The 20,844-nt window shown below is 34.5% G+C and overlaps 3 protein-coding genes across 3 annotated transcripts; 2 read left to right on the forward strand and 1 right to left on the reverse strand.

The window, feature by feature from the left end:
• The first annotated feature begins 2,376 nt into the window (after positions 1-2,376).
• LOC123914225 (bifunctional aspartokinase/homoserine dehydrogenase 1, chloroplastic-like) lies at positions 2,377-14,615 on the forward strand. Its single transcript, XM_045965297.1, is given in 19 exon segments — positions 2,377-2,638; positions 2,898-2,962; positions 3,370-3,744; positions 4,790-4,878; positions 4,970-5,051; positions 5,054-5,272; positions 5,420-5,472; positions 5,556-5,770; positions 5,934-6,021; positions 6,107-6,220; positions 7,268-7,366; positions 7,513-7,707; positions 9,026-9,108; positions 9,903-10,128; positions 12,183-12,328; positions 12,669-12,804; positions 13,303-13,386; positions 13,475-13,567; positions 14,139-14,615. Coding segments are annotated over 19 exon segments (2,739 nt in total). The 5' UTR covers positions 2,377-2,507; the 3' UTR covers positions 14,385-14,615.
• LOC123914227 (sister chromatid cohesion protein PDS5 homolog C) lies at positions 8,157-9,019 on the forward strand. The gene has a single exon (XM_045965299.1). The coding sequence runs from the start codon at positions 8,172-8,174 to the stop codon at positions 8,520-8,522; it is 351 nt and encodes a 116-aa protein (XP_045821255.1). The 5' UTR covers positions 8,157-8,171; the 3' UTR covers positions 8,523-9,019.
• Positions 14,616-15,184: 569 nt separating the features above from the next.
• On the reverse strand, positions 15,185-20,033 carry LOC123914226 (subtilisin-like protease SBT3.9). Its single transcript, XM_045965298.1, has 10 exons — positions 19,542-20,033; positions 19,342-19,433; positions 19,120-19,217; positions 18,720-18,875; positions 17,536-18,209; positions 17,372-17,463; positions 16,897-17,139; positions 16,692-16,806; positions 16,369-16,561; positions 15,185-15,952 (listed from the first exon to the last, which is right to left on the reverse strand). Exons 1-10 carry the CDS (start codon positions 19,662-19,664, stop codon positions 15,393-15,395), a joined length of 2,346 nt encoding a protein of 781 aa, XP_045821254.1. The 5' UTR covers positions 19,665-20,033; the 3' UTR covers positions 15,185-15,392.
• Between the last annotated feature and the right edge of the window lie 811 nt (positions 20,034-20,844).

Here is a 20,844-nt window from a genome sequence, read left to right on the forward strand (position 1 = left end):
TAACATTTGTCTAGCAAAATACAAAAAAATAAAATAAAATAGTTGTCATATTGACTAGTTCGTTCGGTTCTGAGTGGCCCGACTATAAAATTAGGCCAATCTAGTTTGACTAAATTATTATTGGACTACATATTAAGAGTATTATTTTTCACGCCACTTGAGCTTCTTAAGCCCCCTCTGATCTTCCAATTTTACCCCTCTCACAGGTTAGATAGCGAGTATGTTAAATTATAACTAAGTTCGCTAACTATGATGTGAACCTTATGAAAATCAAATTTTGTTGTCCTCTTCAGCCTTCTCCCATCTTCACTGAAAACAATTTTGAATGAAACATTGTATGTATTAGAATATTCTAATAGAAAGACAAAGCCTATTATTCTAACAGGATGAACGATTAATTAGAAAAAAATGAAAAAGAGGTTCCAATTTATAAAATTATACGGTATGTGTGTGATTGGTCGATACTGTCACAACCGCTTCAGTGACCAAATTTTTATAAGATTCACAAGTTAAAGTGCAAGTTGAGTTTGCGCTATTTAGCGAATTGTGTTTTAGTTCGCACTATAAGTAGCAAATTATGTTTTAGTTCGCATTCTAAGTTGGGAACTGTGTTTTTTCATAACATTTTCACTTATGAAAGGCGTGAAGGGTGCAGACATTGATGTTGAGTAAAAAAAAATGTTACTCGCTACATAAGATGCGAGCTGAATTCAAGTCCTAAAGAGCAAGAGAACATTTTAGTAATTTGGAGGGGCACGTGAGAAACAATGGGACGTGAAACTTAACTCCACTACTACTACTAGGAATTTGGATCCTCTCCTTTTTTTCTCTCTCAAAACTGTCTCTCTTTTTTTTTTTTTTACGTTTTTCTCTCTTATAATCACTTGTTTATTTTTTATTTTCAATTTCTCACTCTTCACACTCATAAAACAAAAAAAAAAACTGCAGTCATGAGATCCAAATTCCTACTACTAGTATGGAGAATGTAAGTATGGAATTCTTGTAAATTTTTAAAACAACTAAGGGTATTATAGTACTTTCACCTATAATCTTTTTATTTTTTGAGAGGTGGGCCCACCTTGGCCACCCCTAATATCGCCACTACATCTTTCTATCCATTTTTAAAAGTGCCGATCAAATGAAAAAATATGATACTAGTAATAGTATTAATTTTTTTTTTAGACTTAAATGCAGTTTTACCCCCTGTTTTAAAAAATGCAGAATTTTACCCCTATTTTAAAATGTGGAATTTTACCTCCCCTATTTTGCCCTTCACCAAAATTCTGCACAAAATCTGCTTCTGAGTCTCAAGTTCAAAGCTTCGCACAAAACTCAATTTGGATCAATAATTCACCAAACTGGTACCGAAACGACCGCAATCGAGTTAGTTTTCCACAGAATCAAACTTCACTAAATTTGGAGTTACAGAGAGAGATTAATTACCGTTTTAGTGAAAGTCTGTTCAAATTAATTATCGTATGAAACTACTACTGATATTTTCGTCATGCCTCTCACTTTGTAGCTCATTTTTTAATAGTATTTACATGTATGGAAAGACAACGAAATTACCCTTGTTGGCATTTCAATTTCGTCGAATTTGGAGTTACAATGCGTTCGGTAGACGATGTTGAATTTGAAGGTCACAAGTAGATTTCTGCAGAATTAGTATTTAGACAGACCTTCACTAAAACGGTAATTAATCTCTCTCTATAACTCCAAATTTAGTGAGGTTTGATTTTGTGGAAAGCCAACTCGATTACGGTCGTTTAAGTATCAATTTTGTGAATTATTGATCCAAATTGAGTTCTGTGCGAAACTTTGAACTTGAGGCTTAAAACCAGATTTTGTGCAGAATTTTGGTGGAAGTAAAATCCAACAAATTATAAAATAGAAGGGTAAAATTCCGCATTTTAAAAAACAGAGATAAAACTGCCACATATTATATTCAGCAACATATTATCAATTAAAACAGCTAAGGGTATTATAGTACTCTCCCTATAATCTTTTGAGAGGTGGGCCCACCTTGGCCACCCCTAATATCGCCACTACATCTTTCTATCCATTTTTAGAAGTGACGGTCAAATACTTTGTACCAAAAAAAAAAATACTATAAATACCGTAAAGATAATAAATACTAAAATAAAAGAGATTTGAGTTGATTTCTCTCTCTTTTTGTCCTTTTTTGTTGGTTGATAACTCAAATCCCTTTTTAATTTAGAAAATAATTCTATGTAAAGCAGACTCATAAATTTCATCCAATTAGAGAACAAGAGTCTAAAAGAGAGTGTTTACTATATTAAAAAAAGAAAAAGAAATCAAAGAGAGTGTTTATAAAAAAAATTGTAATTCCTTTTATACAACAAAACAAAAATTCACAAACCAGCTTTTAAAAAGCTACTTACAGCACTGTATGATTGTAGCAACAGCTAAAGCTTAAACCAAAGCCACCCTTTCTTCATTCTCTCTCTCTCTCTCTCTCTCTCTCTGCGGCGCACGTAGCAGCAGCCATGGCGTCGCTGTCTGCATCACTCTCCCACTTCTCTCGCATTTCACTTTCTCTCCAACACGATAACAACAACAAGATCCCTCAATCTCAATGCCATCATTTCCTCCTCTCCCGCCGTTTCAATTCTCTCCGGTATCTTTCTCCATTTCTTTCAATAATTAGGTTATTCAATTCAATTATTATATAATAATACTCAATTACCTTATTAGCTTAATTAACAATTTTAACCTATGTTTCATCAGTTCTAAGTAGAAATGGAGAGTGCTTTCATTCATTTACAGTAGAAAAAACGAAAACTTTAAATTTTAGAGTGTGTATATTTAAATACACATTTTAAAAATGGTGTATTTTTATCTATTGATTCATGTGGTTTCTGTGGTTTTTGTCTCAGAAAGGGAATTACGTTACCTCGGCAAACAAAGTCACCGAGAAATGGGATATGTGCTTCATTTACAGGTTGGTATATAGTGAATAAACCACCGAATTGATCCCCGACTTTGTAGGGCACTCTCAAATAGGTCTCTGATTTTATTAATATGTCAAGTTAGTCCTTGTATTTAGCAACATATTATCAATTAAGTCCTTATATTTTAATAACTTACTGTCAATTTGGTCCCTAGCATATTCTCAGAAGGACTAATATGAATCAAATTTGAAAGAGTCAGTGACCTTTTTGAAATATTCATAAAGTTGGGGTCCTATTTGAGAGCATCCTACAAAGATATGGACCAATTTGGTGGTTTACTAGTATATAGTTGTCTGCTGAAATTATTGTTTGCTGTTTTGAAGAAGGCTAGTGTAATGTTATGTTTTTAATGTTTATTTATTTTTTGGTACAGTTTTTTAATGTTTATTTATTGCAGATGTTTCGCAGAACGTGGCTGTGGAAGAAAAAGGGCTGCAAAAAGGAGAATCTTGGTCTGTTCATAAATTTGGTGGAACATGTATGGGAAGCTCGCAAAGAATAAAGAATGTTGGAGACATAATTCTTAATGATGATTCAGAGAGGAAATTGGTGGTTGTTTCTGCAATGTCTAAGGTGACGGATATGATGTATGAGCTTATCAACAAGGCTCAGTCGCGTGATGAGTCTTATATATCTTCCTTAGATGCTGTTTTGGAGAAACATAGCTCAACTGCATATGATATACTTGATGGAGAGAATCTCGCTATTTTCTTGTCTAAATTGCATGAAGACATCAACAACCTTAAAGCAATGCTTCGGGCAATATACATAGGTCATAGGCACATTAGCTCTCTCCTCCCTCTGAAACTGTGTTCCTTTTTTTACCCCAAAAAGTCCATTTATTTATATATCCTTCCGATATTTGCATATAGGATTTTATCCTACTGTCTAAATTTATTTTTAAGCTGGTGTTGATATCTTTCACTTTTTTCGCATTTATATGCACTGCATTAGTATTGATGTAAATGTATATTGCACTATGGCAAGACCCTGAAGCATTTAGTTAGAGTAGTTATGCTTGAATGGTCAAAGTTTGGAAACTTAGGATAGAAAAGGAGGCATTGTGATTTGTTATCAGTTGGGAATTGATTGTTAGCTATTTAGTTCTATTGTATGGGCGATATAATTACTTGAGCATTGGTATTCGAACCTGTAGTCTCATTAGGCTGTAGATGCTTCAAAAAGATACCGGGTTCATGAAACTTATCTCCATTTATAATTAAGGAAGATATTAGTTTATATATTAAATGACTTGAGAATAGTAGTTTTGCATTTTTAGCTATAAGCATTCATAAAGAATGACCAAATTTTCATTGAATGCTATGACTGCTAGTCAGTAAATGCAGGCAATCCCGTGTCTGCTTATTCTTTTATATCTGATTTTCTAGTAGTTCCTCCTGACTATCAGAATGTTGATTAAAAGTAGTTATATGTCATCAAAAGTAAAAAAAAATTGGTTTAATTATGCTTTTAGTCCCTGCAAATATACGGTTTTTTGCTTTTAGCCCTGTAAAAACACTTTTTTGTCTTTCGTCGTTGCAAATATACCACTTTTTGTTTTGGTATGCAAAATTTGTTCATATTGAAATTTGTTCATGTAATATTAATTTTAGTACTTATTTTTAGGGATTAAAGTCAAACATAACACATATTACAAAGACTAATAAGGACTAAAAGCAAAGAGTGATATGTTTCTAGGGACCAAAAAATATTTAAGCCAAAACTAATTCAGTGTTGTACGACATTGTTGCTAATGATGAATTTATGCTTTAAGGAATTACATCATCAGCCTAACTAACATTTTTAATACCTTGCAGCTGGTCATGCGACAGAATCCTTTGCAGATTTTGTTGTAGGACACGGGGAATTATGGTCTGCCCAAATGTTGTCTCTAGTTATCAGGAAGGTCTGCTGTTTTACTTAGAAAGATATGATTTTTTTCCCCTTTAATTGTCTATTTTGAGGTATTGCATCATTCTTCCCTTATGGCTCTGCAGAATGGAGCTGATTGCAAATGGATGGATACAAGGGAAGTCTTGATTGTAAATCCTACTAGTTCTAATCAAGTTGATCCTGACTATTGGAATCTGAGCAAAGACTTGAGAAATGGTACTCTCGGAATCCATGCAAGGTAATCATTGCTACTGGGTTCATTGCAAGCACACCTAAAAATATTCCTACTACACTGAAGCGAGATGGAAGTGATTTCTCGGCAGCAATTATGGGTGCTCTGTTTAAAGCTCGTCAGGTCACAATTTGGACAGATGTTGATGGTGTTTATAGTGCAGATCCTAGAAAAGGTTTGCGCTGCTCCCTAATTGAACAATGAGTAGATTATGAGAAATTTTTAGAATGAGTTCTACCTCCAACATATTGGTGATGCTTTTTTGCATTGTATGTTTGACTGTATTAGCATGAAGTTTTTAAAACAATGATATTTTCTGCAGTTAGTGAGGCTGTGATTCTGAAGACATTGTCTTATCAAGAGGCATGGGAAATGGTGAGTTGGACTACAGAAATCCTCTATGACCATTGTGCCTACCAAAACTATGGATACTAACTTTCAAACTGCCTGTTGTACAGTCTTACTTTGGAGCTAATGTTTTGCATCCCCGCACAATAATTCCTGTGATGCGATATGGCATACCCATATTGATAAGGAATATCTTCAACCTTTCTGCTCCTGGGACAAAGATATGTCATCCTTCTGTTAGTGATAATGAAGATAAGATGAACCTGCAAAATTATGTCAAAGGATTTGCAACAATAGACAACTTGGCACTTGTAAATGTTGAGGGGTGGGTGAGCCTTGAATCTCCCAGTCACTTTATACTATTAGTAGTTTTCATTCTTGTTGCTTTATGATTCCCATTTAATTTAAGATATTCTATTTCTATAACCTATACCAATCCCTCAAGCTGAAGATTTCAATGTGCTTTTCTTTGCTGTCTTTTTTGGCAGAACTGGAATGGCTGGTGTTCCAGGTACAGCCAGTGCTATTTTTGGTGCAGTAAAAGATGTTGGAGCTAATGTTATCATGATATCTCAGGTGCACTTGTGATCTTTGGCACCTTTTCTAGTTGTTGACACTGATATATAATAAATTTCTGTCGTCATTAACCGCTTTTATGTAGGCTAGTAGTGAGCATTCTGTATGCTTTGCTGTGCCCGAGTCGGAAGTAAAAGCTGTTGCCGAGGCATTGCAATCAAGATTTCGCCAAGCTTTGGATAATGGGCGTCTTTCTCAGGTGCTAAATTCAATTCTATATTTTCACTGTAACCAAATGCAGGTTTCTGTTCAATTGTTCAAAGACTGAATATTTATCATTATACATTATGTGGATTCACTGGATTGGAAGACCATATCAACTATTTTTGTGTAGTGCTCCAAATATAGTGAAGAGGATAAAGAATGAGAAATCGGGTTATTTTGTCTGATATATTGTATTTATTGTGGGAGCCTTTTCTAAGTTTTCCCTCTTATTGAACAATAATGGAATATTAGGGTTAAAATAAATATTCAGGGTTTAGAACACCAAATATGGGCTAGAAAAGAGGATAGTATCAGTGGTGCAGACATAAACTGTTGGAACTAAAAGACACTGTTGTCTGGTGCTTCTGTTCTAGATTGATGAAGCAATCAAAACATTTCTATGAAATATCAAGCAAAGTGATCCATTGGGAACTTCTTTCGAAGTGCTAAGAGTTTTGTTTGGTATCATTCTAAAGGATCAAAGATATCAAACAAATTTGACTTTTTAATATTTATATTATTATACAGGGAGGGGTGGGTATTAAGGTATCTGTACGGCCATACTCACACACCCGCATCCACTTTAGCGGGTAATTACCCGTGCTCATAATCATAATGCGATTTTTTACCTTTCACATTGTGGTTATTTTTTGTGGGTGCCCATTGGATCCTTGTCCAATTGTCATCCATAAATGAGAGGCATCACTCACTTTACAAGCCGATTTTCTGGGGATGAGTTAGGCCTAACACCTATTGAGCCACACGTGTCACGATCCATATGTCTAGTCTTGGGTGTGAGTGGATGTACATGTGCTGATGCAATATGACCTGAAAAAATTATCATAAGTGGGAGACATCCCTCACCTTGCATGTCGGCTTTGTACGGTTGAGTTATCCCTCGCCCAAAGTCTTATTACATTTTTTTTTTATTTAAATTGAGTATAATTTGTTATATGTAATTGAATGCTATTGCTGTTGAAATTTTAAGCTTGTAAGTTAAATTTTACCTTTATTACATTCTAAATTATGTACTACTTCTCAGGTTGCAGTTATCCCGAATTGTAGCATTTTGGCTGCTGTTGGCCAGAAAATGGCAAGCACTCCTGGAGTTAGTGCCACCCTTTTCAATGCATTGGCTAAGGTTAGGAAATTATGCTCATCTTATAAGAATGGCAAGATACTTCTTAGACTAGATTATTATTTTTTTACTTTTTTCTTTTATAACTTGTTTGATAATAAACTTGTTATGAAACTAGTAACCAAAAAAAACTTGTTATTATGAAACAGGCCAGTATAAATGTCCGTGCTATAGCACAAGGCTGTTCTGAGTATAATATTACTGTTGTTGTTAAGCGAGAGGATTGTATAAAAGCTTTACGGGCTGTCCATTCCAGATTTTATCTCTCAAGAACCACCATTGCAATGGGCATTATTGGACCAGGATTAATTGGGAGCACACTTCTTGATCAGCTAAGGGATCAGGTGCAGTTTCCATAGACAATTTTGCTTTATTTTGGTTCTATCTTATCTTATATCATTGGATTAATTTCTTATCTTAGAGTATCTTACTCTTAGAAATGGTTGTTTGGACCTAACTCATCCTTACAAAACCGGCTTGTAAGGTGAGGATTGTCTCTTACTTATAAACCCTTGTACAGGCCAACTCACATCCGATATGGGACCTCTTAACACACCCCCTGACGCCCAACACTGGCTTGGTGCGTGGATATAAATGGTGGGTGGCCCGATAGCGGGTGGCCCAACGGATCTTGGAGAATGAGTTGAAGTATGGCGGCCTAAGATTCAATGACACCTTTGTAAAACTCACGATCCTTAGGCCACCATACTTCAACTCGTTCACCAACAAGGTTTTGATCATATTCCTTGATCAGGGACTCATTTTTTCTTCCCGAGGCGTGTTTCCTCTTGGCACCTATCATCTGAAGATGACAAGTGCAAAGAGGAAACACGCTTCAGGAAGAAAAAATGAGTGTGTGATCAAGGAATATGATCAAAACCTTGTTGGTGAACGAGTTGAAGTATGGTGGCCTAAGGACCGTGAGTTTTACAAAGGTGTCATCGAATCTTTTGATTCTGCCAAAAAGAAGCACAAGGTGCTTTATGATGATGGTGAAGTAGAAGTGTTAAATCTTGTCAGGGGAAAGTGGCACATCATTGAAGATGATTCAGTTGCAGACGAGGAAGAAGGAAGTGATCATGGCAGTCTTGATGCTTCCACTGAAATGCCTACAAGGAAGAAAGCAAAATCAAATTCTAATACTTACATTATCTTTTAAGATTAGTTTCCATAGTTTTTAGTTATTATGATGATTTGTTTTCCATTTAATTAGGATTTAGAGTCTTGCATTAGTAGAAATAAGGCTTAGCGTTTAGTCTTTTTGTATCAAATCATAGTCATCAATCGTATCAAACCATATTCATAATTCAATCATATCTCTATTTGTCTGAATATTGAGCCCATTGTGATGATACTTGATCAAGAGGTCAAATTCTTTAAATGATGTGCCAACTCATGGATAGGTGATAGGTGATATTGTGATCGTAACTCAATTATTGTTTCTTTCTTATTTAGGATATTTAGTTGTCTTACACTGACATTCATAAGTATTTCCAATTCTCACATTTTCGGCGGGAAACGTTTTATTTTCCCATGCTTAAATATGATGCTGGCAATCAGGCTTGCTAAACATAGTCATTTGGATATTTCGTATTTGTTACATAACAGAAGGCTTCTTGAAATATGTAGCTAGCTCATGCAGCAACAATTGTTTCAATGCAGGCTTCAATTCTGAAAGAAGAATTTAACATTGATTTGCGTGTAATGGGTATAATTGGCTCAAAGTCGATGCTTCTCAGTGATGCGTAAGTGAAATCACTCTGAACCGAATCTCTCTTTCTAAATGATACATTGTTAGGCTCTGTTGCTTGGCAAACTTGCACACACACACACACACACACACCTTTTTTAATTTCAGTAAAGAAGAATAATATTAGAAGGAAAGAAAAAGTACAAGGGAATTTCCCAAAAGAAAACCATATAAAGTACTATAAGATATATTTCCAATCCTTCTGAATGTCTAATGAGTAAAAATACTACAGTATAACATATTGAAACCCTTAAAAGAACCATAAATAAAGTATGAGAACAATTCTTATCCAAAGTAAGTTGATTGCACTGACCCCCCCTTAAAATATTTTATCATTCTGTTCCTGAAAAAGAAAGAAGACGCCGTAGGACCGCAGACAAAGTAGACAACGATAACAGATTGCCTGCTAGAACCCATAAACTTAGCTGACATTTTAGGCTCCTAGCCGTGTGGATATGCATAGTTTCACCAAAAAATGATGTGCAATGTAGCACACACATGGTTCAAATTTCAAAATGTACAGGCGATACTTGGTTACTTTTGGGTACCCATGCTTCTTGGTATGGGTATTTTAGGGTTTCTACTATTAATTTCATGACTCTTACCATCTGACATACTTATAAAGTTCAACTGTTGACAAGAGGACTTCTTTGGCCAAATACACATGATGGAGCTACATTTACATAATGCATCATCATATGATTTGTTAGCTTGTGGGATTGGCTACCTGTGCACTATCGAACAAATTGGTCCTTGTTCATTTATTTCACACTGTAATTGCTTTTGCAGGGGTATTGACTTAGCAAGGTGGAAAGAACTTCGTGAGGAAGAAGGAGAGGTGGCTAATTTGGAAAAATTTGCTCAGCACGTGCATGGAAATCATTTTATACCAAACACGGCAATAGTAGACTGCACAGCTGATCCTGGCATTGCTGGCCATTACTATGATTGGTTGCGCAAAGGAATACATGTAATTACCCCCAATAAGAAGGCAAATTCAGGACCGCTTGATCAGGTAAAGTAATCCATACTGTCTTTTGATGGATAAAAAAAATGTTTTTAGTTGTCTCCTGAAATTAGTGCTGTATGTTTTTGAAATTCCAACCCTATTTTGTCATCATGTACTCTGCTGGAAATGGGAATTCCCGTCATGAATTTACGTTCATTTGTTTTCAACTTTCCGTTTTGGAAAAAAAAAATACCTGTTTAAGTAAAAGAGGATTTATTTGATTAGGCTTAAATGCAGTTTTGGTCCCCCTATTTTGATATTTTTGAACTTTTAGTCCCCCTATTTTTAAAACCAACGTTTTGGTCCCCCTGTTTCAAAAGTCAACATATATTTTTAGCCCCCCTCCCATTTTTTATGATGTGGCTATGTTATTAATGACATGGCAATTAGTGGCATGTATGAGTTGGATTAAATTTTTTCCATGTCATTGTTTTAGTTATTAATTTTATTTTTCATTTAAAATATATATATTTAATGATATTAACAAAACAAAAATAAATTCATCATCACATCGTAAAAAAAATAGATTCACCATTCTGTATAAAAAAATAAATTCTGGAACACTGGATCGATCACTTTCATCTTGCATATCAACATCATAACAAAATTATTAATTCCAATTTCAATTCAACAATGACCACACCAAAATTCAAACATCACAGTAAGATTAAAATTTGAGATCCATATCTTGATTCCTAACATAGAGAGATAATAATCAAAAGTTTAGATCTAGAATTTTTTAGAAAGTCGTGTAACCTAACAACAACAACAAAGGAATCACTTTTACTTCTTTTTCTACTCCAATGACAAAGAAAGGGTTTGTTGGGTGTGGTGAATCTCAGGTCTGATGATTTTTTTTATCTGCAAACAATATGTTAACAAAGACACCTATGTATCTAGTAAAAGCCAACACACAAAATTCACTCCCAAACTACAACCACCTCCACTCAAAAATTAAAAATAGGAAGACGAAACATTACACCACTGGCCACACATCACTGCTGCGACACCTCTCGCCTGCCACCACACCTTCCCATACTGTTCTTGTGTTGTCTCCTAACCAGAGAGAGAGAGAAAGAGAGAGATTTGAACTTGTGTATTGATGAAGATTATGGATTGGTTCAAAGCAAGTGATGAAAATGATGAATCAATTTGGGGATTTTGGGATTAGGGTTCTTTGATTTATAAATTATTTATAAGTTTTATTTGAAAATAATAATATTTACTAATTATTTGATTTAATTTGATTTATCAATTATTTTTTTTTACTAATTATTATTAGATTTATAATAACTGATAAAATTACATGGAATTTAATAAAAATGAGATGGACAAGGTTTTTTCCAACTCATTAGTGTCAACTCAGCACCACATCATTAAAATGGGAGGGGGACCAATTTTTTTGTTGACTTTCTAAATAGGGGGACCAAAAAGTTGGTTTTAGAAATAGGGGGACTAAAAGTTCAAAAATATCAAAATAGGGGGACCAAAAGTGCATTTAAGCCTATTGATTATAATTTTGTTTGAGAAGGAAAACCACATAATCAGATAATTACATTAGTGTCTTATTATAAGTTTTTCAAGGTAGTTTATGAGAAAACAACTTATAAAGATACAATTTTTGTTAGTGAAAACTTATGAATTAACATAAAAATTTATTTATTTGCATAAGCTATTTTCATAAGCTCAAAAATAAGCCAAATCCAAACGGAACCGTTGTCAACTAGTCTGGAATATCTTCTCTTATGCACGTTTCATTATATTTTGGCATTTTGTTACCTTGACACTGACTGATGTTTCATCATTTTACTTAACTTGAAACTTTGTTAGCATAAATTGGAACAATAAACGACTGTTGGAATTGAGCTGAGTGAGGATCATGCTTTTTAGATTGGACTATTACTTTATAGATATTTTTTAATGATACTTTTTGTAATTTTGAAAGTGCAACCCTTCTTCAAGCTTCAGTAGCTACTGCTAAATAGTGTTACTTATTTTGTTTGTATAGTGGGTTACCACAAATTTTGTGGCTTTCTCTCACCTTAACTCTCTCCATCCAGTATTTGAAGTTAAGAGCTCTTCAGAGGCAATCATATACTCACTACTTCTATGAAGCTACTGTTGGAGCTGGTCTTCCCATTGTCAGCACTTTGCGTGGCCTCCTTGAAACTGGAGACAAAATTTTGCAAATTGAAGGCATATTCAGGTTCGCTATTTCATATTACTATATTTCTATTTATTTGTTTTAATTTGTGACAGAGTATTATGGTATCATTTAATCCATGTAGTTGACTTCACCTGGTTAGAAAAAGGCTTTGACTGGTGTTGTAGTATTTGATTTGTCTTAATATTTGGATTGGCACAGTTTTAATCCTCAGACTTTAAGACTTAAAATGCTCTTTCACTCAATGTCATGTATCCACCCTCCGGCAATTTTCCATTCTACACAGGAAAATAATTAGAATATTTTTTCAAGTATTAGTGCCAATTGGCATTACTGGTTGATCTTTAGCATTTACCATAAGGTATCTCCTGTGACCCTGCAGTGGGACTTTGAGTTACATCTTTAATAACTTCAAAGATGGACGGGCGTTTAGCGAGGTAGTTGGTGAAGCAAAGGAAGCAGGTTTTACTGAGCCTGATCCAAGGGATGATCTGTCTGGAACAGATGTTGCTAGAAAGGTACATGTTTACCAAATTTTCATTTCAAATTGAACACCAATTGAAGCCTCACTTTACATGTTTTATTAAAAGCTAGATCTAGTTAGTGTTCAGTGGTATTGTTGATGAAATGCACCTGTTGTGTGGCATAAGGCTCGGTTGTTATTGTTTTGTTGCTGTGCATTTTACTTTCTTTTTACATTTACATGATTCTCTGTACCGAATCTCTGCTATCCTCCCTTTTAGAATCCTACCGTCTTGTACACATGTATATTAATGTGTATATGCCCATTTTGTTTATAAGTGCATATATATGTAATTACAAAGAGAAGACCTGACTGGGGAAATAAAGCTAGTATGTTTATGCAGTAGGTACTAGGTATAGCTTTCATGATAAATGAGATGTAGGCTTAACTACAACGTCAACTTTGGTTCATGATAGCATTTAAATGTTTCATATAATCCTCCCATGACCGTGGTAATTCAAAATCAACATCACAACGCTCTATGGTTGTACAGGTGATAATTCTTGCAAGGGAATCTGGTTTAAAGCTAGAACTGTCTAATATTCCAGTTGAAAGTCTAGTGCCAGAACCACTACGAGTAAGAACCAGTTTCTATAAGTTATGCAGTTCTTAGTATTAGAGTGTAGAATTTTGATTGACATGTATGTTTTGTTGATTTCATTCAGGCGTGTGCATCAGCTCAGGAGTTTATGCAACAGCTACCAAAATTTGACCCGGAGTTTGCAAAGAAACAAGAAGAGGCTGATAATGCTGGGGAAGTGAGTACCTCTCAAGACATTTTATTCTTTGTTAAAGCATCTAAAAGAATAGTTGCATTTACTACTTTGTCAATGCATTAGTCATTCAACTTACAATTGGCATTGTTAATATTTTGATGTTACCATATTACATACATTCTTTTCTTGAATTTAAAATTTAAGCTTACAAGTCAAGAGAAGCAATGTTGAGACATTAACCTCTCAGGCATAATAAATGTAGCGCGCTTATAGGTCAGTAGGGAAGCAAGTTTAGAGTTGTCCAGAACCAACTCACCTAAACTTTATTTCATAAAAACTCCGGAAGCAAGTTAGATATTTCAACGAAGCCTAGATATATATACCACTATCTGAAGTAAACGTGTAACAGTAGACCACAAACTGAAGTAAAAAGCGTAACGGTTGACTTATGTTAGATTGGTGGGTTCCGGTCTGTCTTTTGCTGTTATTTGATATTTGAAAGTTGTACTGTTCCTTAAATTTTTCAAGATGGTATCTTTCTCTTTTTCATTCTTTTTTCTCCCTGTTTTTGATATCATATTTACAACTGAGTCTGAGCTCCTTATGTTTGTAGGTATTGAGATACGTAGGAGTGGTGGACGTGACAAATCAAAAGGGAGTTGTAGAACTACGAAGATACAAGAAGGATCACCCATTTGCACAACTGTCTGGGTCAGATAATATAATTGCATTCACAACAAGAAGGTATAAGAATCAACCTCTGATAGTTCGTGGGCCAGGAGCTGGTGCTCAAGTCACAGCAGGTGGAATATTTAGCGATATTTTACGACTTGCTTCATATCTAGGTGCTCCATCATAGATATCATTCTACCACCACAAATTTTGTATCGTCTATGTTCCTCTCGAGTTGCTTGGTAGGTTATTTGCTTGTTGTAATGTTATAACAGTGTATGCTAGCATGTTTCTCTTGTATAAGGGGAATAAAACATGTCTCCATTAATCTTGTTTGGGAGTTGCACTGTAAATTAGCATACAGAAACGTTATAATTTAGACCTATCTAGCAATTGTTGGTCGGTATGGCCTCTAAAATCTAGGAAGTCTAAATAGATTCACTAGTCCTTGCAAAGTGGAAACATAGTTTTAAAAACTTTTCGAGATAAAGTGCTATCAGAACGAGTACACTAAGGAAATCAATAAATTGACTGTGAAACACCTTCCGATAACTACCAAGTGATTCAAATAAACAACACTCTAACTGACCATGCACTCACAGCAACAAGTATAACTTACCTAGAAAATCAACTTCAAATACATTAACATGTTTTTAGTTTAGATAACATTTTACTTTTTGAACTATATAAATTTTTATTAGAGCATGTCGACGAATCAATTCAATTTGTGAAAAATGTGCTACTTGTTAAGGGGAACAAATGTTCGGTCCCTACGAGATAGAACAGAACAATGCTAATGAGTTTATATGTGTATTTTTGTTAAGCTTAGATCTAGCTAACAACATCAACATAATAAATAAAATAATATAATTAAATTACTTTATTCTTTATCAATTATGTATACTTTGACATTTTGCATATAGTTTTTGATTGACTACAAATCATTTGAATACCATCTACCTTAACCATAGTATCACAACATATAAAGAAGTTTCAACTTTCAAGCAACCATTTCATTTAAAAGCTAAACAATCTTATAGTACATTCCTTAGTACTAATAAACTAGTTCTCTAACCAAATAAATAGATAAACTAGTTCACTTTCTCAAAAAAAAAAAAAAAAATTTGTTCAGTTAGTCAAATCATGAACATATGTAATATCTGTTGAACAAACTAGTAATTTTCAAACCATCTGCTTAAGATTCAAATTGTATAGTCCTCACAGCTATTGGTGTCCTCACAAAATGTTTTCCGTCTGTCCAAGTTAAGCTTCCAAATCTATAATCACCATGCAACTTTTGAGTTGAAATGAAGCTAACATTGAAGGTAAGAACTTTAGTGTCTGAATTGAACCTCAAAATTTGAGGTTCAACACTCACTTTTACACCATATGGACTCTTCACTATAGCTTTGTAGACTACATTTATGTTTCCAACGTTTGTCACTGTTCTCATTACTGTTGTATCCTTCTTCAGGTTTGGAATTGATATGGAAGGAAGGTTAAGGTTTATCAATGCTTGGTTTTTTTGTTTGTTGCAACTTGTAGTAGTTTTTGTTACTTTTCTAATGGATGCTGTATCATGTCCCATGGAACATAGGAACTGGATATAATCCTCTGTGGTTATGTTGTATATGAGTCCTGCATTCATTGCTTTGTTTGGATCCACGTGTCCACCGCCGATATCAAATGGATCTGCTTCCTTATTTGTGGAACCTTCTTCTGATATAAGGCTTCCATCAGTTCCACTTTGAGAGGCTGCATTTTTCAATGTTGCAACTAGTTAGTTTTTATAGTGTATTTAGATGAACATTCGATAAATAGATTGTGAATATAATTAGTTTCGAAAAACTGATTTGCTAATATATTTTTTTTATTAAAAAATAAATTAGGTGAATTGGATTTTGAGGGCTCGCCAGAGTCAGGACAGACCTAAAAAAGCACTTAGAGTACTAACAGATGTATTTACAGATGATCTGATTATAATTGATTTTAACATAAAGTTATCTATGTTTGGATGATTTTACTGTGGAAAGTTTGATGTTAAAGTAGTGTAAATTTTTCAAACCAACATGAAAATTATTTTTTGTCACTTCTAGTAAAACTGAAATTTGAAGACAATTTTGATGGACAGAAACCAAACCAAACAACTTTGTTGATGTTCATTGACTGACCTGTTGTTACCAAAGCCGATCTTATGGCCGCAGGTGACCAATTTGGGTGTTTGGATTTGATGAGTGCAGCTATTCCTGCCACATGGGGACAAGACATTGAAGTTCCAGATAAGAATGTAAAGCCACTGCTCTTTTTAGTTCCCTTAGGTGGAAATGCAGCCAAAATGTCCACACCAGGTGCAGCTATGTCAGGCTATCGCCATGAATCATCCCCAAAAGAGTACATGTTTTAATGACATCATAAATTGAAAACCAAGTAAGAGCATTATACTTTTGTTTTATGGTAAGTTGCTTACTATAATTTAATGTTGGGCTATATTTACCTTTAGCACAGTTGGAGACATGGTACTAGGTCCTCTAGATGAGAAGGATGCAACTCTTGGAGATATCCATTTTCCAATAACAGTCTTTGGAAAACTTATTCTTGCTGTTGGAAACCTTCCACATAAGCATAATATTAATTTGAGCTCAAATGAATTTTCAGATGCAAATTTTGTCACAATCTATGCATTTTTTAGATTTCCTCACCTTGCTCTTCTAATATAGGTTAGTAGTTGTGTCCCTGCTTCATAATCTACCTTTATGCATGGAAGTATACCGCATTCATTGAGTCCGTCTTCTTGATGTTGTGCATATATTAGTCCAACTCCACCGGCTTCCTTTACTGTAACTGCTGCAGAAACGATATCCTGTTGATCCGATACTGAAAAGCATAGAACAATTTTTCCTGCTGCCATTGTTTCATTCAGACTTCCTGACTGACAATCCTTGCTTGAAAGGAAGACACGGACAGTTCATACAAAATGTACACAAATGAGATTTTATATATATATTTAGGTACCAAATAATTTGTAAGTTTTATGAATTTTTTTAGATTTAACCTATTCAAGAAGAATGCGCAAAAAATTATTATCAAATAGGGTAACTATGAAAAGAGTTACTGCTATGGTGCGCAGATTCCCATCCGTGTGTGCGTGTAATGAAGAAGGAAGAAAGGTCTCACGCTAAATCATCCGATGGATCACGAGCAATGCGTTCGGAGTATGTGAGGCCCGCAAATCGAAGATTATGTTTTCCATTGTCAATGGACTGTCCCTACATTATATCAATCAAGTGTTAGCTGATAGCACATTTCACCAATTTAATACAAAAATAGTTGTAGCATACCCACAAAGTGAGGTTATTTCCGAGTGTAATGGCTGTTGGAAAAGCTCTATCGATTGTAGTAGCTGCAACTGTAATGAGCCATGGTGCTGTATTTGTAACAGTTTGAGAAATAGGGCCAGAATTTCCAGCTGAACACACAACTGTTATACCCTTGGAAGTTGCATGGAAAGAACCAATTGCTATCGTGTCGCGTTGATCAACATAAGAGAACAAAGGAATGGTGATACCAAGAGAAACGGTTATGACATCGACACCATCATGTATAGCCATGTCAAATGCTTTGAGGATATCAGCATCAGTGCAGTGTCCGATAGGAACGTCCCAACAAGCTTTGTAGATAGCCAAGTGAGCCAAAGGTGCTCCTCCTCTAGCTAAACCAGAAGCAAGTCCTTTATAATTTGCATTTTCGACAAAATATCCAGCTGCGGTTGAAGCTGTGTGAGTTCCATGACCAATAGCATCTCTAGCTGAGAGATATTCTGAAGTGTCATTGTTTCCAAGGATTAGGTTCTTAGTGTGATCATTTATTCCTTTTAGGAACCATCTAGCACCAATTATCTTCTTGTTGCAGTTGGTGGAGTTGAATTTTTCTCCCACTTGACAAACTCCTTTCCACTTTGATGGAATTTTCCCCATTGCTTCATCATTAAAACTCGCCGACTCTGGCCAAATTCCTTCAAGACAGAATGTTAATCATCGGTTACATTACAATGTTGTTTTCTAACGAACTCGTGCAGTCAGGACTCGGGAATCCCCTACATTCAAGCAATTAGCCGATCTATGCACTGTCCAATTTTCATCGGACAACTCATATTTTAACCTCGGTAAGTCGCATTTAAAAAAATTTTAAAAACTTGTTCGAAGTTTGAGTCGTTTGATCTTAATCGGGCGGTACCAAATTGCTGACAGAATGAATGCATGGGATCCCTTATAGCAGGAAATCCATTTTCATTTTCTAGTGTTTGGTTGGATAGCATATATGCACCCTCCAATATTTTCATCGGACGACTCAGATTTTAAGCTCGGAAACAGCGTTTACAAATATTTAAAAAAAACTAGCTCGAAATTTGAGCCTTTTGATCTCAATCGGACGGCACCAAATTGCTGACGGCACGAATGCATGAGATCCATTTTCATTTTCTAGTGCTTGGTTGGACATTTGTAAGAGAATTATTAGTTATTACCTGTGTCAATAACACCTACGATGGTTCCTTCACCTAAGTTGCTTTCAGTGAAAACAGTTTTTGAGGAAGGATGATGGACCCCAATAAAGTCCCAACTTCTAGTTGTGTGAAGTTTGTGAATACCATTTGGAATGACAGAAACTACCTCAGGAAACTCTGCCACATTGTTTATAGCTTTTAAAATATGCTCAAATGAGTTAAAAAAGCAGGCTTAATTATGTCAAGAACTATGAAGCACGAACACTCTTCAGATTAGCCGTGTCCCATGTCAGACACGTGTCGCTGTCGACATCGACACTGACACTTATGATTACACTTAATATTGTCATTTTCTTGAATTATTATCAGTGTTGACGTGTCAGCGTGCTTCATAGGTCAAGAATCATATTCATATTCATACTTGCTATATCTTGAGCTTGAGATTTTGACATTCTAGCAGCAAACCCTGAAAATCCATGCTTATAGCTATAAAGAAGTGAATTCTTTGCAGCTTCTTTGCTACAGAACATAGAAAAAGACATTTACAATTATTATTATTATTTTCTTGGCTCTTATAGTAATGATAATTATAACTTCTATTAGCAAATGAATATGTGAAAATTACAAGCCATATATAATATACCTTCCTAGGAGTGAAGTCAGCATATTTTGGTGATACTTTTTAGTAGTTTCTGTATTATGATATAGCTTATCTCCCATGTATACAATATGCACCTAAAAACATACATTTAATATATGATTGTGCTAAAGTAACAAAAATATTATTCACATTTATTGACATTGTATTAAATATAATTACTACAAACTAAAAATAGGACTCACAGAGCTAATTTCCTTTGCAAATATCTGAGGGATGATTAGAAAGTTTTGAAGTAAAAGAAGAGCTGAAGTTACAAGCAATTGGACCTTTCTTGCACATCTCTTGTTTCCTGAATTAGTTTCCATTATCTAATGAGTTAGAAAGCTTCAAAGGCTTTCTAAATTCTTAAATCATACAAAGTTGCTAAAATTCTAATGTGTTTTATAGTGTCTGTGATATACTCATACAGAATGTAACTTTTTGACAATAAGAAAAGTTAGTCCTCCTTTTTTATTTTATTTTTCCCACCATCTGGATCGTCTAATCTTGTTCAAGGGTCAGTTTTGACATCAATTGGTTCTAGCTCCGTCTCGATTGTAGTTGCGATGGATTAAACCGTGGTCCTCTCTACCAAGTCCAGCGTCAGTCGCCAGTCACCACTGACCAACAAACCATCGGTTAGTGCTCCTTTTCTTTTGTGAAGTACACTTTTTAATTTTTATAGTCAATCAGATGAAAAGTATGCATAAATATATATTCATGATCTAAGTGTGTTTCATAAAATATGCATAAATATATATTCATGATCTAAGTGTGTTTCATGTTATATATTGAGTATACTACTTTCTTATTGAATGAATTTAGCAATCAGAATCATACATAAACAATTGAGAAATTAATTTTTTAGAGACATTTAATCTTAGTTTAATTTTTTAGAGACATTTAATCTTAGTTTGAATGATTGAATATACATAACTAACCAATTACTTTTAAAGTTGGTATTGAAATGACTCTAGCCATAAGGTAGAGTACTATAATGTAGTCCCAAACCCATCATCCCATGTTTATTGAATTATTTTCTTAACAACTTTTGAGTTTCACTTTTGCTTTTATTGTTTTTTTAAAGTCATTAGTTGAGATGGACCATGCTCCATATATCTTTTCTAAAGTAAAAGCAATATTGTTGGTGATAAAATTTTGAGGGTAGCAAACAGAAATTGGCATGAGGTTTGAGCATCTGTGTTAAGAGTTTCGTATCGACTCGATACGAAACTCTTAATGAGATAACTTAAACTATGAGTTTTTCTCACTTATTGAACTAGTCTTTTAGATTGGACTCTCCTTATATGCTTAAGTCTTAAATTGGTGCCTTCAGAATAATTAATATACGAATTTTGAGAAAATTGAAAATTGTGAAATATTTTGTATATTATAGTTTCTTATCATATTGTCAATTCACTTACTTAGGACATACACATGAGAAGAATCCAATCAAAAAAATTAGTTCAATAAATGAGAGAGCTTCATAACTTAAGTTCAATATTT

The sequence above is a fragment of the Trifolium pratense genome, linkage group LG3 (genome assembly GCF_020283565.1).
Source record: "Trifolium pratense cultivar HEN17-A07 linkage group LG3, ARS_RC_1.1, whole genome shotgun sequence".
Classification (NCBI taxonomy): domain Eukaryota; kingdom Viridiplantae; phylum Streptophyta; class Magnoliopsida; order Fabales; family Fabaceae; genus Trifolium; species Trifolium pratense.